General features: G+C 43.7%; 1 protein-coding gene across 1 annotated transcript in view; it reads right to left on the reverse strand.

The window, feature by feature from the left end:
• Window positions 1-292: 292 nt before the first annotated feature.
• Window positions 293-26,780, reverse strand: part of LOC120048182 (switch-associated protein 70-like) — a 31,410-nt gene continuing 4,922 nt past the window's right edge. Inside the window, exons 6-12 of the mRNA XM_038993946.1 lie at window positions 25,491-25,599; window positions 25,095-25,276; window positions 4,357-4,464; window positions 3,843-4,009; window positions 1,683-1,881; window positions 1,162-1,258; window positions 293-997 (exon numbers count right to left, since the gene is read on the reverse strand). Of these exons, the coding sequence (XP_038849874.1) occupies window positions 879-997; window positions 1,162-1,258; window positions 1,683-1,881; window positions 3,843-4,009; window positions 4,357-4,464; window positions 25,095-25,276; window positions 25,491-25,599 (981 nt within the window). The 3' untranslated portion in view covers window positions 293-878. The remainder of the gene's footprint in view (window positions 998-1,161; window positions 1,259-1,682; window positions 1,882-3,842; window positions 4,010-4,356; window positions 4,465-25,094; window positions 25,277-25,490; window positions 25,600-26,780) is intronic.

Genomic DNA, 26,780 nt, shown 5'->3' on the forward strand with positions numbered 1-26,780 from the left:
GGGGAACTATAGCTATGGACTCAAGCGGTTCAAGGTATCTACAGTAACTCCCAGCTCACCACAGTATAATATTACTGTGAGTTACAGCAGAGCCGTAAACAGATGCTTTAACTCATGAAACCACAAGATGGCATCGGCCAAGTCTTTCATAGGAATATTACTGAAGGTTCCACAGTTCCCACAGGCAAACCAGGAAATTACATTTTAAATGGTTAGATTGAAAAAATTTTTTTGAATGAAATGTATCAAATATATAAATCAAGGCTGAGCATATCAAACCCAGAGTCATATATACATGCCATATTTATTTTTTGGATATAGTATATCTAACCTACCCCCGCCCGTTCACTACTCGCCTATTCTAACATATAATTCTCACATCCCTCATCCAATAAAACAGACAGCAACAGTATAAAGAAATGTCTTTAAATATATTTTATAAGATACACTACTTATGCATTGGCATTTTAAATATAAAACATCTTATTACTTTGATCTTATTACTTTCTCATGACATTATTTAAAAAAAAGTTTAACATATTATTCATTGAATATCTACAGCTCTATTTCCTGGTTAAAGACTTATCAGACTACAGAATGGCGAAACACTTGGAATGTCAAAGCATTGGCACATTAGTAGGGTTTCAAAATTCCAGATATCCCAGTTAGAAGATTCCCAGAATTAGGAGAAAATAAGCAGGAAATCCAGAATCCAGCAATCAGGATTTCGGGAAATGCTGGACATTTTGGGAAAGTTTCAGGAATTTTGCAACCGTACACATTAGTTAATTCTCAACAACAATAAGACAACAGTATCCTGATGCTACACGATCACAGTAAGATATCTGGACCATCAGGTAAGAAGCACCATCTCTAGTCTACTGGGCTGACTGGTTGTGGTTCTTCCTCTCCTGCCAGGACTTCTTCCTCAGGTCCAGCTCAGTGTCTGTGAAGGCTGCTGGGCCCCAGTTAGTCATCCTCTGTGGTCCTTTATCGCCTTCACAGACAGAAGGAGAAAGAAAACATCACAGACTGTATTGAAACAATAGAACAAAGACATCAATAGCATTGTAATATGAGTATGGAGAGGAGAACAGAACATGAACATGCAGTGGAGGACATTCTACTATGGTGATGTTGGCCTCTCTCATTCTTACTTACCTGGCTGGATGAGATGGACCAGTCCCTCATGCTTGGCCACCTTGTCTTTCCAGCTCTTGGTCTTATTAGCTGCCTGCTCCAATTTCATTCTCACCTCCTGTAACACAAACACACACTTCCTTTAAGTAATAAATAAGTTATGCTGTTGTTCTTGAAGTGGAGACAGTTCTCAGTGAAATCACCACTAGATGGTAACAGAGTGCAAGGAGAGACCTCTATGATGGTTTTGTGTTGTGTCAACAGTTGACAGAGGAGTAATTCGAGAAGAAGCCACGTTTGGTGCCAGGGACGGACTGTCTGTTTCAGGCAGCCTTCCACTGACTCAACACTATCTTCAGCTGAATAAAGACCAGTAGTTGCTCACAGACATATAGGTCAAAAGGAAGTACTTACTGCCAAATTTGTTTTAATCTTGTTTATCAAATGTCCCGGCAACACCTTACTTTAAGTGAAGTGTTAATAGGGGACATGGTTCCTACTAACAGCCATATTGAAACACAGACAGGGTGTTGTTCTCTGACCTCGTACTGCTCCAGCGCTCCGTGCCTCTCTCTCTCAAGACTCTCCAGCTGCAAATTGGCTGCCTGCAGGGCCATCTCCTTGGCCAGCCGCTCGCTCTCCAGCTCCTGCTTCTCAGCCTGGGTCTGGGAGATGGCTCTCTGCTGCTGCAGGTGGATTTGCTCCAGCTCCGCTCGCTTGGCTGACTCCTCCTCCAGAAGCCTGTGTACATGCAGAAACAGACACACCACATGAACCAATCACAGACACACTCAAACAAATGCTGGGTGCAGAAGCCTGAGAATGTGAACGTTAACATCTATACACAGCCTACTGATACACTGTTTTTGTGCGAAGTGGTGTACCACATGGCACCCTTTTCCCTATATAGTGTACTACCTTTAACCAGTGCACGTACACTGAGTGTACAAAACATTAGAAACACCTGCTCTTTCCATGACATAGACTGACCAGGTGAATCCAGGTGAAAGCTAGGATCCCTTTGTCATGACTGACCACGAGAATCCAAATAGGTCAGATCAGGTTTACAATGAATAACTCAGACCCCATTTCACCCGTAGAGGGGGGAGGAAAGAACTAGTGGGGATTGACACTCACGTCCTGTTGTAAATCAAGGGAGAAGATCCAGGCTTGTGCTCTCCAAATTCACCAAAGGAATGTGCTTTGTCTCAACAGACCTTTTCCCACTGAAACTCTAACACGTTAAAAAGTGAATACTGGAACAATATTTCTAACGTAGAACGTGTTATTTTGTTTGTTGTTTTGTGATGTCATTAAAAATGTTATGAAGGAAATACTGTAACTTGGAAAGTATACATACCACATGGATGAAGTTTCCATACTATGTGTTGTGCATGTAATATGGAAAATGATTAGTGGTTTTTTGTTAAAGAGAGGGATGTGATTTGAAAAGTTATAAGAGATAATTGTTTTCCAAAACATTGCACAGTGAGTAATCACCGCCCCAGAGTGAGGTCAGGGAGCGTGCCTGCCTGCCAGAACCGCCCCTTTCCAGCAAAAGGTATAAATGATGGGTTAAGAAAAAAACACATTGAACCAGAAAAAGTGTGAAGCAGCAACTACATGTTTAAAATGGTTTGAACTTTGAATCTCAACACGAGGTGGAGACGATAAACTCACCTCCAGGAGAATCACTGGTACGGCTGTTTAGGTGTCCTAAGTAAAGTATCTTCGAAAGCGAATTTAAGTAGGACCATCCTGTTACTCTGCTCAAACCATCGTATTACGTTACTCTCATCACCCCACCGGGAAACCATTGATACGGCTGGCTAGCCCATCTTCAAAGAAGTATCTTCAAGAGTGAATGGAAGAAAAATCAACTCTGTAGTTCTGTTCAGGACTACACGACAAGTCCCCGGATACCGGACAACTACGAAGAAGGACAACAGTAGAAGAGTTGTTGGAATCATTTTGGACAATCAGAACCTTACAAGCGTGCCGTGAAACACCCTTTCCAAGGCTGCCCCGTTCACCGAGAGATCCCCGGCGAACCCAGGCATTTCACGTAAATACATTCATGATGTCTTGCTCAAAGCGGGCGGCGGTTCGTGTGCAAAGTATATGGTTATTGTAGGTGAGAGTAGTTTCTGAATGTGGCAGTGTTAAGTGTCTCTGTCCCTCTCTCTCCATCTCTTCTTTAACAAGCATCCATGTTGTTGTCATTCCGCTAGGGATCTGTTTTCAGCGTATTACGTCTCCAGTCAATAACCGGTGCAGAGTGTGTGTGTGTTGATCTTGTGTTCCCATTTAATTAGCTAGTAAATAAATAATTAAACCAATTTGTGTAGTACTGAATCATAATTAAGGCTCGGGTTTTCGCTGATGCAAGGAGGTTACGACTGCTCAGAATGATGATATGATACGAGGCTATGATTAATAAGTTGACTGTTTATAGATATGATAGGTAAAGACCTTTTAGAGTTTAATTCAGGAGATGGTAACGCTTTAAAGAACCACTCTCGTGGTGCCCCAGATCCTAATTAGTTAATTGTTACATGATTAATTTAATTGTGTAACAATTAAACATAGTTAGTTAATTAGATAAATATGAGGGCAAAAGGGGAAGCAATTCAATATTAGAAAGGTGTTCCTAATGTCTTGTACACTCAGTCTGTGAGTGTCAAGTGTGTGTTGCGTCTAACCTGGTCTGTAGTTTGCGCATGGTCTCCTCATCCTGCCTGGCCTGTCTCTCATCCTCTAGTGCATCCTCCAGGCGGTGGTACATGTCCTCCAGCTCCCTGACACGCTGCAGGTACTGCTCCAACTCACTGGACTTCTGGGCCACCTGCTCCTCCATCTGCTGACGTACCTGACAGGGGACAATGGACACACACAGGTTGATATGATAATCTGGACACAGACATGAATGCACGCACACACACACACACACACGTGCACACACACCACCACAGTACAAAGTAGCATGTGGTGTGCATATGACAATCAATTCTGTTTAGTGTAGATTTTCCCAGATAACTCCATAAATAATACTCATACTGTGAGTAATAGTAATACTAATAGTATAACACTTTGTTATTCATCAAACGCAATGATTCAAAGTCATGAGAGAAGTCTTGCTGAGCAATACGTTGTTGCAGTGATTCTGAGTATGCACTTCCTGGAACAGAGCTAGAGTGTAGCTTTATGGTTGGTTACCATTTTCTCTCTCTCCAGGTCCGTTCTGTAGCGGTCCTGCAGGTCAGCCTGGGTCTGTTTTCTCCTCTGCTCCTCCAGAGTCGCTGTGGCCGCTGCCTCCTCCAGTTTCTGTCAGGAGCCAAGGGAGAGGAAGCCTTAACACTAGAAAAGCCTGCTCCCCCTCGAGGCAATGACGAGAATTTTGGACGTCAACATTCTAATTGTCTAATAAATACATTTTATACATTTTCTATCGCAAAAATAATCCTTTGGTTGTGTTTACGAAGGTATTAGGTAACATTATAATATGAAAGAAAATGTATTTCAAAGAGCAAAATAGCATTTTCATTAATTTATGTAACTGTAGTCTACCAACAAAAAGCCACTAAATCACATTATTAATTCACGAAGGGCAGGTCTTAAAGGGACAGTGCAGTCAAAAACGGGATTTTCTTGTTTTGTTAATGATACTTCCACACTATGAGGTCGAAAGCATTTCAATGGCAAAAGGAGGCCCAAGGAAATAAATTATAAAAAATATATTTGGAGTTATTTTCATGAAATAAACACAGTAGCTGTTTTCGAATACTCATACCTACCGCACTAACTTACCGCACTATAATTGACGTAAATTGAGTATATAGTATGCTTATTGGTCATAGTTTGGATTTAGTTAGTATACCATACGTTCCCTGATGTCGTACTAAATTCGCCAAAATACAAAGTACACAATCAGTGGACACTATTGCCGTGCTTTTAGGGCCCATAACGAAATTCTTCAGGAAATGGTCGTGGCTTCACAACGTTTCAGATTTGAAGAAAATTGTGGAATATATGCAGCCGAAGTCCGACGAGAGCGGATACAAATTCATTGCTTTAACTAACTTTGACAAATTTTAAGAAAATGTTGAGCAATGTAATAAAGTAATTACCTTTCAAATAAGTTACACGTTATGTTGGTCGACAATTTGTTAGCTACGCTTTCCTTATGAACCGCATAGCATTACAGCAGTAAGTACCGGTATGTTAGCTAGTTACGTAACGTTAGTTGGCTACTAATACATCAAACTTGCCAGGCAGTTTATTAACTATCTGCTATCTAAATAACTACCTAACATTTATTGACTTGATTATTCAAATAATTCTTAGCTAAGTGGTATAGTCGTGGTGCGTTAATTCTGGCTATCTACTCCAATTTCAGAACACTGAGTGTGCCAGAGTACAGAATAACTGATGAATTTACAAACGCTCAACACCCTTTGAATATGGTCGGTGTCCGTAAACGTCGTAATTTAAAAAAACGTTATTAAATTGTTGCCAGCAGCACAGTTACAGTCACCAATGCTATGGACAACATAAAAACAGCCTAACCAGCTCTGCTAGGGCGAGTAAAATGGTCAGAGTGGGGTGTTCTCTTATGTCTGGAAATAGCTAGCCAACGTTAGCTTGGGTGCTTGACTGCCATTGGCGTTGAATGCTCGGTCAACCCTACTCATTGGCCAGAATGTCCAGTGTGCGCTCTGAATTTACTAACAGACAATCTGACAACGCTCTGGATTTACGAACGCCCAGAGCACACTCTGGCACTCCAGATTGAGTTTACGAACACACCCAAAATCGTAAAATGTCTAGCTAGTCATTTGTTATGCTAACAAGCTAGCAAGAGGTTGCATAGCCACAGCATCAACTTCCGGTAGACAGGAGAAGCGCTAGTACTCAACTGAAACGATACTGAAACGTTTGTTTACAGTATACTAAAATCATATGTAGTATGTAGTATATACTCATTAAGTATGTATACAGTATGTTAGTATGGGTAACAAAGATAGTGATTTATTAGACAGAGTCATGATTTACAAAAGAACATTAAAAAGACTGCATGGGGGCTTTAAGGAACATTATGAATTCAAGAAAATGCATTTCAAAATAACAGAATGGCATATTTTGAGTTTAAATATATTACTGTGGTTTGAGTGTTGCGCATGTAATCACAGTAAATCTGCCATTTTTTTAACATTTTGAAATCGAGCTCAAGGGGTCATTTTTAAGAGTTGTTTAACAAGGATATATGATTTAGAAACTGCAGAATCTGCTCCTTCTGATACTATAATACATATATAGACATCAAAACGTCTTACCTGCTTGTGACTCTGTAGGAGAATTTGAATAAGTCACTTTTTGGCTCTCCTTCCCCTGCCTCTGTGTAAATATGTATTACTACCACTACGCTGCTGTTAATTAATTATTGATTGCCATTACCATAAGTATTTATCCATTTATGCTGCTACTGGTCATTATTACTCCTGTTTACATGAATATATTACCATTAGTATATTACCATAAGTATTTATATATTCTTGCTACCGGTCACTTTTCAGCCCTGCCATACTGCCCCTGAGTGGCGCAGCGGTCTAAGGCACTGCATCTCAGTGCAAGAGGCGTCACTACAGTCCCTGGTTCAAATCCAGGCTGTATAACATCTGGCCGTGATTGGGAATCCCATAGGGTGGCGCCCAATTCACCCGGGTTTGGCCTGGGTAGGCTGTCATTGGAAATAAGAATTTGTTCTTAACTGACTTGCCTAGTTATGTAAAGAATAAATGTACAGTACTGTGCAAAAGTTTTAGTGTGACAAAGTGTGAAAAAATGCTTTCAAAAATAGACATGTTAATCGATTATATTTATCAATTAACAAAATGCAACGTGAGTGAACAGAAGAAAAATTTACATCAAATCAATATTTGGTGTGAACACCCTTTGCCCTCAAAACAGCATCAATTCTTCTAAGTACACTTGCACACATTTTTTGAAGGAACTCGGCTGGTAGGTTGGGCCAAACATCTTGGAGAACTAACCACAGTTCATCTGTGGATTTAGGCAGCCTCAGGTGCTTCTCTCTCTTCATGTAATCCCAGCCAGACTCGATGATGTTGAGATCAGGGCTCTGTGGAGGCCATTCCATCACTTCCAGGACTCCTTGTTCTTCTTTACGGTGAGATAGATCTTAATGACTTTCGCTGTATGTTTGGGGTCGTTGTCATGCTGCAGAATAAATGTATAGAATTTAAATGTATATTTTATAAATTGATAATTTATAGAATATATAGTTTAGGTGTAGTTTCGAGGGGCCATCATCTGGCTCGCAGGCTGACTGCAAGTGAATGACTGGCGGTGAATGAGGGACAGGGGGGAATGTCCTCTTAAAATAGCTTATAACACAAATTATGTTTGTGATAATAAGATTCTAACAACAACAGTGTGTTATATAGACTTATTTAGGAAAAATCAAGGACGGGGTGGACATGGCTTTAAAAATGGCAGAGTAATTAAAAAAGTACATTCTCTTTGAGTCAACGTGACAGTGTTAATTCAGCCTTTACACTCTCAACTAAAGGTTACTTTGAAAAGGAACTTGCCTTTGAGTTTGGTCTAAACGAGAAAAAACTGATATTGCTTTTCAGTGGGACAAGCTACACTCATTAGACTTATCGGACCCCTTTATCATATGTTTATCCTTTATAATTGTGACAATACAGCAACAAAATAATATTTAAACAATTGGACAGTGGTAGTTGATCTGATTTTGTTTGACATTTTAGTCATTTAGCAGATGCTCTTATCCAGAGCGACTTACAGTAGTGAGTGCATACCTTTTCATACTCCCCCACCCCCTTGGGAATCAAACCCTCAACCCTGGTGTTGCAAGCACCATGCTCTAAAACCTGAACTACACAGGATTTGAGTTGAGAACTTGAGTAGAAAAGAATGATGCATAAGAAGAAAAGCTGGGCCTCCAGATGCTGGTGCAAAGGGGGAAGTGGGTAGTCTGAGACAGATCTAAATAACCAGCAGACCAGCACCGGAATAGAGGCATCAGCTCTTTCACAGGTGTCCCTGAGCTAGCTACATTTGCATAAGTGCTTTTTTCCCCTTCTCAGATCTAATGAAAAACAAGGCAACAGTAAACATGTCGTTCCCCAGGAATGATGCAGCACCCCCCTTGGGCCAATCAGTGTAATTTTGTAAATTACGGATCTCTATGGCAAGATTAATCATTCACCCAAGTTTAGTGAAAATAGGGCCAGTGGTGTCTGAGATATTGCTTGGGTTAGCTAGACTCATATCCCTGAGCATGTGGGTCAAAATTCATCACTCTGAGTCAAACAGATTAACCCCCTAAGGTTAATGTCCGCGCCCCTTGGAAATCTAATTAGCATAATACATTGCATTGGATGCGTCTCAATCCACCAAATCCGCCTATGTCGCACTTCCGCATCTGAGGTGAAAGGTGACAAAGCTAGAGCGGTCAGACCATGAGACATCCCGAAATTCGGGCTTCCACAAAATCATCTGTAGCGTCCGAAAGGTTTGGCTTACAAACTATTGTTCTGCTCTAGGACCCCCACAGGCCTCACAAGACTCGTCTGAAGGTCCCCCAGTACCAGCTGAAAAAAATTAATGGATGTACGGTATATATGGAGACTGTTGAGTGCTTTAAATACATGTCAAAAATATATATACTAATGTTTCCTGATTTTTCTTATATCTCTCAGATATAGTACAAACACTTCAGAACAAACTTCCTTTAGATTTTTTGGGGGGGACTATCTGTTGTTCCATTTAGTGAATCTGTTATTCAATGCATTTGTATGGGCTAATAGCAGTAAGACCAAATAACAATTTTCATCAAACAATTTTTTGAATATATTTGTATATATAGGGTTGAATGGCGGGAACCCGGTTACCGAGATTTACATGGATTTACCGGCCAAAACCTCTCCCTTTTCCAAGGATAAATAACTGAAAAAACGTTAAATTATAATAAATTATTTACATGAACAGCATGGCGTGAAATGGAACTGTTAAATGATATGCGATGTCTAAATCGGGCTTCTCTACGGCCTCTGCATGATGAATCATCAACGCTCAGGGTGGGGACAGACAGCCCATCTCAGTATAGAACGCAGTTCACAATGCATGTAGACCTATTATTTCATCATGGTAACTTTTTTTTCTTGTGACAGGTAGGCCTATATTTGCTGCAGCATAGCCTATGCTACAGTAATATAAAGACAGAAAGCGCATCTAATTTACCCATATCCATCTGGCTTTCGAGGGTCACTTAATTTTTTTATTGTAAAGATTTATTTTATTTTATTGCAGCTGCAGAGTGATAAAACAACCTATCACTCGAAATTCGTTGCTGTAAATCAGTGCATGCGCGAGCACTCTCTCACAGTCTTTCTCTCTCCATCAACTCCATTCAAATTGCATCCAAAATAGATAATTCTGTTCTAGATTGATATATAGCCCTACATATAGATGTCCTAGCCTACCTCTTTCAGGTAATAAATTAAATGCAGTAGTAGCCTTATATTTAGCTAATTATCGATGGTTATGCATAATAAGCTTCTAACATAGCCTCTGTCTCTTGCACAATACGCACACACCTGTGCTCCGCTGGCCTCTCTCCTTAAATAACACTCCAGAGCTCTTGGAGTCCCATGCAAGAAAAGCTAGACTAGAATAGCTTGCTGAACATACATTATCTTTGCATTTCTTATACCAATAGACTATTCAAAGAGGGATGCAAGCCCTTGTTGCCGGAATGTTAAATACAGCAGCCAATAGAACTCAGGTAGGCTATAGCAGTTACTTATTCCGAGCCATAACCATTCAATCTTCATGAAGAGAAGTGAAAGCCGTGTGCATCTAATTCAAGTCCTATATTATTCAAGGAGGACATTAGAATGATGACGATAAGGACTATGAAACGTATTTTATTTAACTATTGAAAGAGAGGAAGAAATGAAGCAACAATAGAGAGAGAAAGAGGAGGTAGGCTAATAACATTAGGGGAAATATTATGAAAGGTAGGCCTATATATATATATATCAGCCTACAAATTATACAAATAAGCTCTATTAAATTTGAAAATGTATAACTTTGTAACTTTGTAGGCCACATGTGCTGCACCAGAATTGTATGTTCTCGCCCTGCTTTATCATATTTTGAACGATGTGCGTAAATCCAGTCCATAAAATACAGTACAGTAATACAGTTCACACTCAAAAAGATTAGCCTAGCAGAGCTAGTTTAATTTATTTACCCAAGAGAGCATACAGTGCCTTTGGAAAATATTCAGACCCCTTGACTTTTTTCACAATTTGTTAGGTTACAGCCTTATTCTAAAATGGATTAAATAATTTCCCCCCCCCAATCTACACCCCATAATGACAAAGCAAAAACAGGTTTTTAGACATTTTTGCTAATTGATATACAAAGAAAAACTGAAATATCACATTTACATAAGTATTCAGACCCTTTACTCAGTACTTTGTTGAAGCGCCTTTGGCAGAAATTACAGCTTCGGGTCTTATTGGGTTTGACGCTACAAGCTTGGCACACCTGTATTTGGGGAGTTTCTCCCATTCTTCTCTGCAGATCCTCTAAAGCTCTGTCAGGCTGGATGGGGAGCATCGCTGCACAGCTATTTTCAGGTCTCTTCAGAGATGTTCAAATCGGGTTGAAGTCCCGGCTTTGGCTGGGCCACTCAAGGACATTGAGACTTGTCCTGAAGCCACTCCTGCGTTGTCTTGGCGTCATTGTCCTGAACCTTTACCCCAGACTGCGTTCCTGTGCGCTCTGGAGCAGGTTTTCATCAAGGATCTCCCTGTACTTTGCTCTGTTCATCTTTGCCTCAATCCTGACTAGTCTCCCAGTCCCTGCCGCTGAAAAACATCCCCACAGCATGATGCTGCCACCACCATGCTTCATCGTAGGTATGCTGCCAGGTTTCCTCCAGACGTGACACTTGGCATTCAGGCCAAAGAGTTCAATCTTGGTTTCAACAGACCAGAGAATATTGTTTCTCATGGTCTGAGAGTGTTTAGGTGCCTTTTGGCAAACTCCAAGCGGGCTGTCATGTGCCTTTTACTGAGGAGTGGCTTCCGTCTGGCCACTCTACCATAAAGGCCTGATTGGTGGAGTGCTGCAGAGATGGCTGTCCTTCTGAAAGGTTCTCTCATCTCCACAGAGGAATTCTAGAGCTCTGTCAGAGTTACCATCGGGTTCTTGGTCATCTCCCTGACCAAGGCCCTTTTCCCCCAATTGCTCAGTTTGGCCGGGCGGCCAGCTCTAGGAATAGTCTTGGTGGTTCCAAACTTCTTCCATTTAAGAATGATGGCCACTGTGTTCTTGGGGACTTTCAATGCTGCAGAAATGTTTTGGTACACTTCCCCAGATCTGTGCCTCGACACAATCCTGTGTCTGTATGTGTATGTAAACTTCTGACCCACTGGGAATGTGATGAAAGAAATAAAAGCTGAAACAAATCATTCTCTCTACTATTATTTTGACATTTCACATTCTTAAAATAAAGTGGTGATCCTAACTAACCTAAGACAGGGATTTTTTTACTAGGATTAAATGTTAGGAATTGTGAAAAACTGAGTTTAAATGTATTTGGCTAAGGTGTATGTAAACTTCCGACTTCAACTGTACATTTAAATATATGGATGAATGTTTATTGGTCAATAAAGGCCATGTTGTTTTAGATACTAGTCTGGAAAATATTGCATTGAGAGACCTTTGTCCATAGACGCCACATATCAAGTTTCGTGCAGATCGGTCATTCGTTACCAGAAGAGTAGTATTTTTCACAAAATTCAAAATGGCAGAAAATCCATCATGGCGGACCTTATGTGTCCTTAAGGCAAAATTGTTCCTTGTGAGGAAAGGGACCTATGTAGCAAATTTTATGACTTTAGGTCAAACGGGGTGAGGTGCGTGACCTTCCAAAATTAGCATTTTCTATCTGTTGTTATAGAGCCACCATCTGGCCAATCAGTGTACTTTTGTAAATGCCGAATCTCTATAGCAAGGCGCTAAATTCACCCAAGTTGTCAAAATCGGGCCAATGCTGTCTGAGATATCGCATCTGACTTACGTATGAACATACAAACGTACTAACGAACGGAGACAGATCCACAGTACCCTCCCCGATTTCATCGTGGGGGACAATGATCTGTTTCTGAAATTCATAAACATTTCTAACATAATATGCTTGATTCACTACATTTGGGAATTAAGGTAAGTTCTCTACAAGTTTTACACTAGTTAAACTTGGGTCAAAGTTAAGCATGAGACTTCACGGTATGGTGTTCATTAATGAGGAACTGAAACTCCTCTGGGAATAACAGAAACCACAGCCCCCCATAACCCCCTCCCCCAGGCAATACTATGAGAGCATCTGAGCCATGTGACAAATAACAAACCTTCACTAAACAAATTGTATATCAAAACAGCAATACTTAACTGTAAACATAAAATGTATATTTGTATACATGTACAAAAATATATAATAAAAGGGTATGGGAGAAAGCAAGTGGAGAGAGAGAACGAGAGAGCGAGAGAGAGCAGTCTGGGAGAGAGATAGAGATAGCGCGAGAGCGAGAGATAGCGCGAGAGCGAGAGATAGCGCGAAAGAGGGAGATAGCGCGAAAGAGGGAGATATCGCGAAAGAGGGAGATATCGCGAAAGAGGGAGATATCGCGAAAGAGGGAGATATCGCGAAAGAGGGAGATAGCGCGAAAGAGGGAGATATCGCGAAAGAGGGAGATATCAAGAGAGAGAGAGATAGCAAGAGAGAGAGAGATAGCAAGAGAGAGAGAGATAGCAAGAGAGAGAGAGATAGCAAGAGAGAGAGATAGCAAGAGAGAGAGAGATAGCAAGAGAGAGAGAGATAGCAAGAGAGAGAGAGATAGCAAGAGAGAGAGAGATAGCAAGAGAGAGAGAGATAGCAAGAGAGAGAGAGATAGCAAGAGAGAGAGAGATAGCAAGAGAGAGAGAGATAGCAAGAGAGAGAGAGATAGCAAGAGAGAGATATCGAGAGAGAGGGAGATATCGAGAGAGAGGGAGATATCAAGAGAGAGAGAGATATCAAGAGAGAGAGAGATAGCAAGAGAGAGAGAGAGCAAGAGAGAGAGAGATAGCAAGAGAGAGAGAGATAGCAAGAGAGAGAGAGATAGCAAGAGAGAGAGAGATAGCAAGAGAGAGAGAGATAGCAAGAGAGAGAGATAGCAAGAGAGAGAGAGATAGCAAGAGAGAGAGAGATAGCAAGAGAGAGAGAGATAGCAAGAGAGATAGCGATAGCAAGAGAGAGAGAGATAGCAAGAGAGAGAGAGATAGCAAGAGAGAGAGATAGCAAGAGAGAGAGAGATAGCAAGAGAGAGAGAGATAGCAAGAGAGAGAGAGATAGCAAGAGAGAGATATCGAGAGATAGCAAGAGAGCGATAGCGAGAGATAGAGATATATAGACAGAGAGAGAGAGAGAGAGAGAGAGAGAGAGAGAGAGAGAGAGAGAGAGAGAGATAGCGAGAGAGAGAGAGATAGCGAGAGAGATAGCGAGAGAGATAGCGAGAGAGATAGAGAGAGAGATAGAGAGAGATAGAGAGAGATAGCAAGAGAGAGAGATAGCGAGACAGCGATAGTGAGAGAGATAGCAAGAGAGAGATAGCGAGAGATAGAGATAGCGAGAGATAGAGAGAGATAGATAGCGAGAGATAGATAGAGAGATAGGAAGAGAGAGATAGAGATATAGAGAGAGAAATATAGAGCGATAGAGATAGAGAGAGACCAGAGGAAGATAGAGAGAGGTATAAATAGAGAGATAGATAGAGATAGATAGAGAGAGATGGCGAGAGAGATAGCGAGAGACCAGAGGAAGATAGAGAGATAGAGAGAGAGATAGAGAGAGACCAGAGGAAGATAGAGAGATATAAATAGAGAGATAGATAGAGAGAGATAGATAGCGAGAGATAGATAGAGAGAGATAGATAGAGAGAGATAGATAGAGAGAGATAGATAGAGATAGCGAGAGAGAGATAGCGAGAGAGAGATAGCGAGAGATAGATAGCGAGAGAGAGAGAGATAGATAGTGAGAGATGGATAGAGAGAGAGAGAGAGATAGCGAGAGAGAGAGAGAGATAGATAGTGAGAGATGGATAGAGAGAGAGAGATAGCTAGATAGAGAGATAGATAGAGAGATAGATAGATAGAGATAGAGACTGATAGATAGAGAGAGAGAGATGGATAGAGAGATAGATAAATAGAGATAGAGAGAGAGAGACCAGAGGAAGATAGAGAGATATATAGAGAGATATAGATAGAGAGAGATAGCGAGAGATAGCGAGATAGCGAGAGAGATAGCGAGAGAGAGGTAGCGTAAGAGAGATAGCGTAAGAGAGATAGCGTAAGAGAGATAGCGTAAGCGAAAGATAGCGAGAGAGATAGATAGCGAGAGAGATAGATAGCGAGAGATAGCGAGAGAGATAGATAGCGAGAGAGATAGATAGCGAGAGAGATAGATAGATAGAGAGATAGATAGAGATAGAGAGAGAGACTGATAGATAGAGAGAGAGAGATGGATAGAGAGATAGATAGAGAGATAGAGACCAGAGGAAGATAGAGAGATATAAATAGAGAGAGATAGAGAGATATAGATAGAGAGAGATAGATAGAGAGAGATAGCGAGAGAGAGATAGCGAGAGATAGATAGCGAGAGAGAGAGAGAGAGATAGATAGTGAGAGATGGATAGAGAGAGAGAGATAGCGAGAGAGAGATAGATAGAGAGATAGATAGAGATAGAGACTGATAGATAGAGAGAGAGAGATGGATAGAGAGATAGATAAATAGAGATAGAGATAGAGAGAGAGACCAGAGGAAGATAGAGAGATATATAGAGAGATATAGATAGCGAGAGATAGCGAGAGCGAGATAGCGAGAGATAGCGAGAGCGAGATAGCGAGAGAGAGAGATAGCGAGAGAGAGATAGCGAGAGAGAGATAGCGTAAGAGAGATAGCGTAAGAGAGATAGCGTAAGCGAAAGATAGCGAGAGAGATAGATAGCGAGAGAGATAGATAGAGAGATAGATAGAGATAGAGAGAGAGACTGATAGATAGAGAGAGAGAGATAGATAGAGAGATAGAGACCAGAGGAAGATAGAGAGATATAAATAGAGAGAGATATAGATAGAGAGAGATATAGATAGAGAGAGATAGCGAGAGAGAGAGATAGCGAGAGAGAGAGATCGCGAGAGAGATAGCGAAAGATAGCGAAAGATAGCGAAAGATAGCGAGAGAGAGAGATAGCGAGAGAGATAACGAGAGAGATAGCGAGAGAGATAGCGAGATAGAGAGATAGATCGAGAGAGATAGAGATCGAGAGAGATATAGATCGAGAGAGATCGCGAGAGAGAGAGATATATAGAGATATAGAGAGATATAGATAGAGAGATAGCGAGAACGAGAGAGAGAGAGAGATAGCGAGCGAGCAAGAGATAGCGAGAGGGAGAGATAGCGAGAGGGAGAGATAGCGAGAGGGAGAGATAGCGAGAGAGAGAGATAGCGAGCGAGAGAGAGATAGCGAGAGAGAGAGAGAGATAGAGATAGATATAGATAGCGAGATAGATAGAGAGAGATATAGATAGAGATAGCGAGATAGATAGAGAGATAGAGATATAGATAGAGAGAGATATAGATAGAGAGAGAGAGATAGCGAGAGAGAGATAGATATAGAGAGATAGAGATAGAGAGAGAGAGAGAGGTTTTCCTTGACTCAGGAAAGGGAGGCTGGGTAAGCTCTGACCTTTCATTCTGTCCATTATAATTGAATGCAGTAAAGAGTAGAGACAGAATTCCACCATATAATCAGCCTATTTTCTTTAACAGTCACACCTCCTTCACACAGCCACTGGACTTTTCCATCAAGTGCTTTCACCACAGACTTGAGAAACAGTGAAGCATTTTACAAATACTGTAACAGGCTCATTATAATATATTTTGTACATTCAGGAGTAGGCTACCTGTAAAATGACATCATGGATCATGTTAACTGAGGTCAGCCGACAACTGGTAGTATAATTCGCAAACTACTATAATAACCCTACAATGTAACTACTACAATCACCCCTGATGGGCCATGAACGTGTCCGATTTAGTCTGGGTTGTCTCAGCTGGGAAAGTGGAAGAATGTGTGACAGGTCTGTGTAAAATGCTTGGGAACAGGCCTGGATGAGGACAGAACCTGTAGCTTTAACCATAGTATACAATCAACATTCTTAGTGTTAATTCTTAAGGGGCTACAGCCCTAAGGCAGAAAAGTTAACTGTCATTTACAGCAGACAAACAGAGGACAATAAAAGTGTGATTAGTAACAGGGAGAGGTGTGAGGATTCCCTGAGAGGGCAGGTCAGTTTCTGTGGGGGTCATAGTTCTGAATGAAAGGGGGTTTGACACTCTGAATAACATTTTAATGACAAGTGGTGTGAAGCTACATAGTAATTATGTGAGAGAGCGAGCGAGAGAGAGACAGAGGGTCTGCTATATAAATGGATGGAAAGTGGTGTTTGGGCAAAAATAATGGTGTTCCAAAAATGGTCCAGTTGCGCAAATCACAAATCAAATTCCATTTAGACACCATTGCCCTAGAGCACAGAAAAAACTATACCTACCTCAGGCTAAACATCAGCACCACAGGTAACTTCCACAAAGCTGTGAACGATCTGAGCCAAGGCAAGAAGGGCCTTTACGCCATCAAAAGGAACATAAAATTAAATATCCCAATTAGGATCTGGCGAAAAATTCTTGAATAAGTTATAGAACCCACTGTCCTTTATAGCTGTGAGGTCTTGGCTCCACTCACCAATCAATAATTCACAAAATGGCACAAACACCAAATGTACAAATTCAAACACTAAATAATGCATGCAGAGCAGAATTAGGACAATACCTGCTAATTATCAAGATCCAGAATAGAGTCGTTAAATTCTAGGACCACCCAAAAGGAAGCGATTCCAAAACCTTTCATAACAAAGCCATCATCTACAGAGAGATGAACCTAGAGAAGAGTCCCCTCTAGGGATTGGCATGAGAAATAAAGTACTTGAGTACTTGAACTGACATCAATAATTGATCTTTAACCAGAGATCACATTTTTTCTAATACTGTAAAACTATTTGATCAAAAAAGACAATGTTCATTTGTCTTGACTCCAGTGTTCCATTTGTAAATGTGCATTTGCAGGACACAAAAAAACAAAAAGCAAACCAAGCATTGCACAGTTCTGCTCCTGAAATTCCCTTTGCCCTCCTTGTCCCACAAATCCTCAATGGACTGATTGACTCAAGTAGGACAATATGTGTTCCAACATTGAGCTGCAGTTTTGGAATAATTGCGTCATTTTCCATTTAGGGTTGTCACTCGTTACTATGCTATATCGTAAAAATTCATGAAACCCAATATTATCTTTTTGCTCTTGATCTTTACAATTTTACCACTTTTTCGTGATATCCAATTGGTAGTTACAGTCTTGTCCCATCACTGCAACTCCTGTACGGACTCGGGAGAGGTAAAGGTCGAGAGCCATGCATCCTCCAAAACACAACCCTGTCAAGCTGCACTGCTTCTTAACACACTGCTCGCTTAACCCGGAAGCCAGCCTCACCAATGTGTCGGAGGAAACACGACAGGAGTCGCTAGAGCGCAATAGGACAAGGACATCCCGGCCGGCCAAACCCTCCCCTAACCCGGACGACGCTGGGCCAATTGTGCGCTGCCTGTGGTGGAAATTACAACATTATGTTATTCACATTACTCTATATTAGAATGTATTCTTATATATTAGCACTTTCACACTCTGTCTATTGTTCTGAGAGGAGCCTCTGAAGCTTAATGCTGACAGTTGATTTACGATGCCTTGATGATAAAACCTAAAGACTGCAAGCCATAATTAGTGTCTGTGTGAAATGTTGGCCTGTATGCCAGGGACAGGCAAAACCTCCCTCCAGTTTATTTCTCCCACATCGCAGATGAACACTGGACTTCATAATTTTAGGGAAGGACCTATTGTCCTATGTTGCATTAGTATTTCTGTATAATATCAGGCATCAAGGTAAGACCCAGTACTAGAAACCCCTGCCCAGACCCTCAGGAGGCATCTCACCGTGTACGCCGGATGGCCATCGACGACACGGGGAGAAGGGGTGGGCCTGGAAATAGAAGACAAAGGGCTGTGAGACACGGGCTTAATTTTAGACACATGGAATATGGGATGAATACGAAGGGTATGGGGCAATAGAAGGCGGACAGCAGAGGGGCTAATGATCTTGGAGATGGGGAAAGGGCCGATAAACCGGGGGGACAGTTTGCAAGACTCCACCCGGAGGGGCAGATCCCGGCTGGACAGCTATACCTACTGCCCGAGACGATACCGGGGAGCTGGGTTCCGATGGTGATCCGCTTGTTGTCGATACCTGGAGGTGGTCTTGAGGAGGGCCTACCGGGCTCTCCTCCAGGTACGACAACAGCGGCGGACAAACATCTGGGCAGAATGTATGCCGACCTCCTCTTCCTGCTCAGGGAAGAGTGGGGACTGATACCCCAGGGAACACTCAAAGGAAGATAGGCCTGTGGCAGAGCAGGGAAGGGTGTTGCGGGCGTATTCGACCCACACAAGCTGCTGGCTCCAGGTGGTGGGGTTGGCAGAGACCAGGCAGTGCAGGGTAGTTTCGAGGTCCTGGTTGGCTCGCTCCGACTGGCTGTTGGACTGGGGGTGGAACCCGGAGGACAGGATGGCCGACGACCCGTTAAGGGTGCAGAACGTCTTCCAAAACTGGGACGAGAACTGAGTGCCCCGGTCGGAGACCATGTCCACGGGCAGTCCATGGATACGGAAGACGTGCTGCACCATGAGCTGGGTCGTGTCTTTGGCAGAGGGTAGTTTGGGGAGAGGAATGAAGTGGGCGGCTTTGGAAAACCGATCCACCACGGTCAGGATGGCGGTGTTGCCATCAGACAGGGGAAGACCCGTGACAGAATCCAGGGAGAGGTGAGACCAGGGACGGTGGGGGACAGGCAGAGGTTGGAGGAGACCAGCCGGTGCTTGCCGAGGAGTCTTGTTCTGTGCACACACCGTGCAAGCGGCGATGAATGCGGACACGTCAGGAACCGTAGTAGGCCACCGAAGGGGCTGTCGCACAAAGGATAGAGTGGGACGGGCGTCCGGGTGGCAGGCAAGACTGGAGGAGTGTGCTCACTCCAGGACCACGGAGCGGACGGCGTCAGGAACAAACATCTGGGGTTCGGCTGGGAACGCTGCGCCTCATGGACCTGCTTCCCTATTCCGTAGCTGAGTACCGTTGCCAGGCATGAAGTGGGAAGGATGGTCTCGGGTTTGAAGGGGTTTTAAACCAAGGCCTCATACCTTTTAAAGGGTTAATAAATTGTTTTATGATAAACTGTAAGGTCTCCTCTGTGTGTGTGTGTGTGTTAACACCTGTTTTGAGTGTTATGCCCTTCAGACAGTATCAGAAGGCGGAAACCGCCTACGCTTATACTCCTCCTGTTTGGGCCCCACCGTGGCTATCTGAGGTTCTGAGAACACAAGGCTGCCGCAGGCCTGATGAAAACAGTCACCTGTCAGAAAATGCTTAGACTTTTAATTGCTGACAAGATGGTTGCTGCTGTCAGGGGGAGGTTAGATTTATTAAAATGCTGTTGCCAGGGAAAGTCACGCAAGGAGGACTGGTGAGGCTATATGAGTTGCAGGATGTCTTAGACACTTTGCAGAACCTGGGGAGAGCTATCATATACTGTACTCTGTACCAACTTCTGCCTACAATTGTATTACTAAAGGATAATTTTAATCCTTAAACAAATAGTCTGTGTTTCCTTTCTACTACCAATATATACGTTTGATAATTATATAGACCTGATCATCTGTAGAAGAAATTGACCAACAGGTTCCGGGGCTATAGCGGCGAGACAGTGCATCTGGCTAGACATTCTTGGTTCCCGGCCGGTATGAGAGGGAGAAGTTGAACCGTGTGAACAGCAGTGCCCATCTGGCTTGCCTGGAGTTGAGGCGATTGGCGGTGCGGAAATACTCCAGGTTCTTGTGGTCAGTCCACACGATGAACGGATGTTCCGCCCCCTCCAGCCAGTGCCTCCATTCCTCCAACGCCATCTTCACCACGAGAAGCTCACGATTCCCCACACCGAAGTTCCTTTCCGTGGCGTTGAGGCGATGGGAGAAGGGATGTAGCTTCAGGTCAAGGGCAGAACGCTGGGACAGGACAGCCCCCACTCCGACATCCAAAGCATCGGCCTCCACCACAAACTGACGAGATGGGTCAGGCTGAACCAGGATGGGACCTGTGGTGAAGCGATGTTTGAGGTCCTGGAACGCCCGGTCAGCAGCTGGAGACCACGTAAATGGAGCCTTGGGTGAGGTGCGTGCTGACAGGGGGGAAGCCAGGGTGCTGTAACCCCGGATAAAGCGTCAATAGAAGTTGGCGAACCCCAGGAAACGTTGCAGCTGCACCCTGGACGTAGGCTGAGGCCAATCCATCACTGCTCTCACCTTCCCGGGATCCATCTGGACACTCCCAGCAGAGATGATGTAACCCAGAAAGGGGATGGTGGAGCGATGGAACTCGCACTTCTCTGCCTTCACAAACAGCTAATTCTCCAGAAGGCGTTGAAGGACCTGCTGGACATGGAGCACGTGTTCTTGAGGGGAGCGGGAGAAGACGAGGATGTCATCAATGTAGACGAAGACGAACCGGTTCATCATGTCGCGGAGGACATCATTCACCAGAGCCTGGAACACAGCAGGGGCGTTGGCCAAAGGGCATGACCAGATACTCGTAGTGGCCACTGGTTGTGTTGATGGCGGTCTTCCAATCGTCCCCCTCTCGTTTCCGCACCAGGTGATACGCTTTCCGTAAATCCAGCTTGGAAAACAGTGGCCCCCTGTAACGGCTCGAAGGCCGAGGAGATGAGTGGTAGCGGGTAACGGTTCTTAACTGTAATGTCATTCAGTCCACAGTAGTCAATGCACGGGCACAGGGTCTTGTCCTTTTTCTCCATGAAGAAGAATGGAAGAGCGGAAGTGACGTGGCCTGGGCCTTGCTGAACACCTCCCGGAGGTAATGGTACTCCGTGGGAATAGCGGAGAGATCCGGGGCACCTTCCGAGCCCCCAGAAAGACGTCCCGGAGCAGGTTGTGCTGACTTCAGGCAATGGGCGTGGCAGAACGGGCTCGTTGGAGCCAGGAGAATCCCAATACCACGGGAATCAGAGGGGACTTGATGAGCAGGAACTGGATAGCCTCGCTGTGGTTCCCCAACATCCGTAGGTTGATGGGAGTGGTGTTGTGGGTGACTCGGCCTATAGAGCACCCGTCCAGTGCTCTAACATCCATGGGAATGGAGAGGGGCTGAGGGGGGATGTTCAGCTCGGACGCCAGGGTAGCGTCCAAAAAACTCTCGTCGGCCCCAGAGTCAATGAGAAACTGTGAGATTTGGACTGGTCTCCCCACAGCAGAATGACATGAAAAGGGGTGCGAGTAGGGGAAGCAGGAACATTTTCCATATGGCCCACCAGAGTACTTGTTCCTACCGGTGAGCTTGGTTTCTTTAACGGACAAGAGGACACAACATGACCAAGAGTCTAACAATACAGACAACTCTTCATGTCAATCCTGTATTGCCATTCCGCTGGCGATAGCCCAGCTCTGCCTAGTGGCATAGGCTCAAGAAGCGGTGACTCAGCCGTCTTCGGCAGCCCTATGGCCGGCTGTTGTTCCCACACAGCAGTAGCCAAGGTGAGAGCCCTCCCGGACATCAGCGGGATGAGGTAGGCTATCTTGGATCGATCCGAGGGGAAGGAGGAGGGCTGAAGCTCGAAGACGAGGGCACACTGAGCTAGGAACGCCCGACAGGTGCTCGGCTCTCCATTGAAGCGTTCCGGAGGAGATAAGCGGGGCTCCCGAGAAGGTGGAGTTACCGATGAGTCGCTGCGGAGCTGTGGGGTTACCACCGTGGTATGCGGCCTCCCAGACAACTCGAGGAATTCGTACTATCAGGTATCAAGGTAAGACCCAGATGCAGACCGTGTCGAAGTAACAATATAGCAACAGGGGCAAAGGTACAGGACGGCAGGCAGGCTCAGGTCAGGCAGAGGTCGGTAATCCAGAGGTGGAGCAAAGGTACAGAATGGCAGGCAGGCTCAGGCAGAGTGGTCAGGTGGATGGGTACAGAGTCAGGACAGGCAAGGGTCAAAAACCAAGAGGACGAGAAAAGAGACTGAGGAAAAGCAGGAGCTGACACAAAAACGCTGGTTGGTTGACAAACAAGACGAACAGGCAACAGACAAACAGAGAACACAGGTATAAATACACAGGGGATAATGGGGAAGATGGGCGACACCTGGAGGGGGGTGGAGACAATCACAAAGACAGGTGAAACAAATCAGGGTGTGACATATAAACAAGTAGTAAATGACCTAGAGACAGAAACATGGCGCAATGTACATTTTGCTGTCTGTTGCTTGATAGCACAATGTACCTTTGTATAATTCTACACATCTGTTGTTTGTCATGAACATTCAGGAGAATGTACTTTGCTATAAAGAGCTACAACCCAAATCTGTTTGTTGGGCTCTCAGCGATCACTTAACACCATGCCCAAACCAGACACGCTCGTGCGTCAGCCTGCGCCATCGTGCACAAATTGATTTTGTCCCCCCACACCAAATGCGATCACGACACGCAGGTTGAAATATCAAAACAGACTCTGAACCAATTATATTAATTTGGGGACAGGTCGAAAAGCATGAAACAATTATGGAAATTTAGCTAGCTAGCTTGCAGTTGCTAGCTAATTTGTCCTATTTAGCTAGCTTGCCGTTACTAGCTAATTTGTCCTGGGATATAAACGTTGAGTTGTTATTTTACCTGAAATGCACAAGGTCCTCTACTCCGACAATTAATCCACACATAAAATGGACAACCGAATCGTTTCTAGTCATCTCTCCTCCTTCCAGGCTTTTTCTTCTTTGGACTTTATATGGTGATTGGCATCTAACTTTCATAATAAGGTGTATTACCACAACCGACCGACCGACCTCAGTTCATCTTTCAATCACCCACATGTGTATAACCAATGAGGAGATGGCACGTGGGTATATGCTTCTAAAAGCCAATGAGCAGGACTTGCATTGCGTTCGGCGTCACAAATAGAAGCAAATTCTATTTTAGCGCTTGGCAAAGCAGAGGCTCGTTGGCGCGCGCGAGCAGTGTGGGTGCAATGACTGAATAAAATGTATGTGTACATTGTGTACATTTATTTTGCAACGCGGTTTGGGTAGCGTGTAACTTAAGGGTGGTCATTGACCAACTCCATTATTGCAATAATTAATAATCAAGTTTGTTTGTTTTTAAGAAATCTAAAAGTCTCTCTCCTTTGAATCAGAAACGACACGCCTCATGGGTCTCCCGGTCACGGCCGGCTGGGACACAGCCCGGGCTCGAACCCGGATCTGTAGTGACGCCTCTAGCACTGCGATGCAGTGCTTCAAACCGCTGCGCCACTCAGGAGGCCCATTTGGTCTTCATTAAAGGTTAGGCATTTCAAATGATCACTGTTCCAGACATGAGATGCGAATCACTTCGCAATATTCTGTTCTATTTTATTCTGTTATATTACATCATGTTTTTTTACTATAAAATAGGTGTCGAGTGTAATAAGGGTTCAGGAAATAAGAGCATCTTAATTAACAAAACAAGGATATGCCATTGCACAGCCATACCTTTTTGAAGATTGTGTTCGACGATATAATATAACTAGTTGTTATTACAGTGTCAATAAATTAATCTTAAATGGCACTTGTTTTTTTATTGACTGAATATATATGAGGCAATTTAGCAATTAGGATTTGTTATCTGTAACATTCTGATAAATTAGGCATCGTTGCTCACTGTTGGTATATACTGTAGATAAATACGCACCTATTTTTTCCAGTGCCACCCTTGTTCTAAAAATAGCTTATTTTGTTTTGAGTACTCCCCCAAAAAATCATGAGAGTACTCGAACAGTCAAAGAAGGTCAAATTCCCATCCCTAGTCCCCTCAGCAAGCTGGTCCTGGGGTTCTGTTCACAAACACCAACAGACCCCACAGAACCCCAGGACAGAAACACAACCGGAGAAAAGAAAAATATAATTACTTGACACACTGAAAAGAACTAAACAAAAAAGAAAGCAAACTTGAATGCTATTTGGCCCTAAACAGACAGTACACACTGGCAGAATATCTGACCACTGTGACTGAACCAAAATTAAGGAAAGCTTTGACTTCCGACTCAGTGAGCATAGCCTTGCTATTGAGAGGCCGCTGTAGGCAGACCTGGCTCTCGAGAGAAGACAGGCTATGTGCAGATTGCCCACAAAAATAGATGGAAAGTGAGCTGCATGTATGTATGACCATATTAGAGACACATATTTCCCTCAGATTACACAGACCAACAAAGAATTCAAAAACAAATGAAATTTTGATCAACTCCCATATATATTAGGTGAAATACCACTGTGTGCCATCACAGCAGCATTATTTGTGTCCTGTTGCCACAAGAAAAAGACAACCAGTGAAGCACAAAAACCATTGTAAATACAACCCGTATTTATGTTTATTTACTTTCCCTTTTGTACTTCAACTATTTGCACATTGTTATAACACTGTACATAGCCAACATTTGAAATGTATCTATTATTTCACTGTTAATTTCTGATGTTTTATTTCACTTTTGATTATCTATTTCACTTGCTTTGGCAATGTAAACATATGTTTCCTATGCCAATAAATCCTTTTGAATTGAAAGAGAGGAGAGGAGAGAGAGAGGGACAGAGAAATAGACAGTACCTTCCTCATGGACTCCAGTTGTCTATGCTTGTTTTCATTGGCTATCTGCAGCAGCCTCATCCTCTCCTCCAGCTCCCGCTGCTCGGCCTGCTGTTTCTGCCGGAGTTCCCTGCGCCGCAGCCTGGCCTCAAGGTGCGGAGAGGGCAGGCCCAACCTCAGCAGCTGGATGCATGTTTGGATGGCTGGGAGGGGAAGTGAGGAGAGGAGAGTCAGATAAAGAAAGGCTGGCTGCTTTATCTACTGCAGCGCCCCCACACCCTGATAAACACACAGCTGGGACAGAGCGATGTGAGAACAAGTCCCTCTGAGATTTAAAAATAAACCCTAATGTGGTGAGATAAAGCTGTGCTGTTTACAGAATCTGTTAAGATGGTGGTGAGGGATTGGTCACTTTACCTTGAATCCATTCTTGTTTCCTCTTCTTATCCGATGCACTGATCTCAAAGCTTTTGTCACTGCACTTGACTATAAAGAGGCATTTCTTCCCCTCCTTGTCTGGTAGAGACTGCAGAGAGAACAAGACGTCACACACTCACTGCACACTTCCTTGTGTCGATCCCATTAACCCTCTAGAGTTTGATGAAACATTGAATTTGTGACTCATTTCAGGAAACTAGGCGTATGTTGCATGTCACTACTTCACAGGTGAGCCATTTGAACGAAAACTTTTTTTTAAAATCAAAATGCGTTTTTTGGCAGAAATGCCTTCTGGAACATGTGAACTTTCATGTGCCTTAATAACAAAGTTGTGGGCCTCCCGAGTGGCACAGTGGTCTAAGGCACTGCATCGCAGTGCTAGCTGTGCCACTAGAGATTCTGGGTTCGAATCTAGGCTCTGTCGCAGCCGGCTGCGACCGGGAGACCCGTGGGGCGGCACACAATTGGCCCAGCGTCGTACGGGTTCGGGGAGGGTTTGGCTGGCAGGGGTATCATTATTCAATCGCGCACTAGCAACTCCTGTGGCGGGCTGGGCGCAGTGCACGCTGACACGGTCGCCAGGGGTACGGTGTTTCCTTCGAAACATTGGTGCGGCTAGCTTCCGGGTTAAGTGGGCATTGTGTCAAGAAGCAGTGAGGCTTGGTTGGGTTGTGTTTCGGAGGACGCACGGCTCTCTACCTTTGCCTCTCCCGAGTCCGTAAGGGAGTTGCAGCGTTGAGACAAGACTAACTACCAAATGGATACCACAATATTGGGGGGAAAAAGAGGTAAAAACCAAAATAATAACATTATTTAAAAAAAATAACAAACTTGTATGCCATCTGTAAATACTAATAAAATTGTTAAATTACGAGCCTAGTTGGTTTAGCCACAGAAAAAGACAGAAACGTTCCCGCTAGCCATGATTGGCTGAGATAATGGTTGGGCTGGACATGCTGAGAGATGAGTTCGGATTGGTCTGCCATGTAGCAGGATTCTGTCTATAACATGAGCTGGTCAGTATGTGTAGGTAATCCTTTCTAGTCAAACTGCAAAGGTGTTGCTCTCCACTTTCTGGAAGACTGAGTTTTGAAATCAGTGGAATGCGGACGCTACAGACGTTTGTGAAAATAGTGTTTTTTCGGCATGTCTCACGGTCTGACAAACACCGCCCTAGCCCTGCCACCTTTCAACATAGAAGCGGAAGAGCGATATCGGTGGATGCGGTGGATTGAGACGTAGCCCATGCAAAAAAAACAGATATCTCTA

This window comes from Salvelinus namaycush, chromosome 1 (assembly GCF_016432855.1).
Source record: "Salvelinus namaycush isolate Seneca chromosome 1, SaNama_1.0, whole genome shotgun sequence".
NCBI classification, from domain to species: Eukaryota; Metazoa; Chordata; class Actinopteri; order Salmoniformes; family Salmonidae; genus Salvelinus; species Salvelinus namaycush.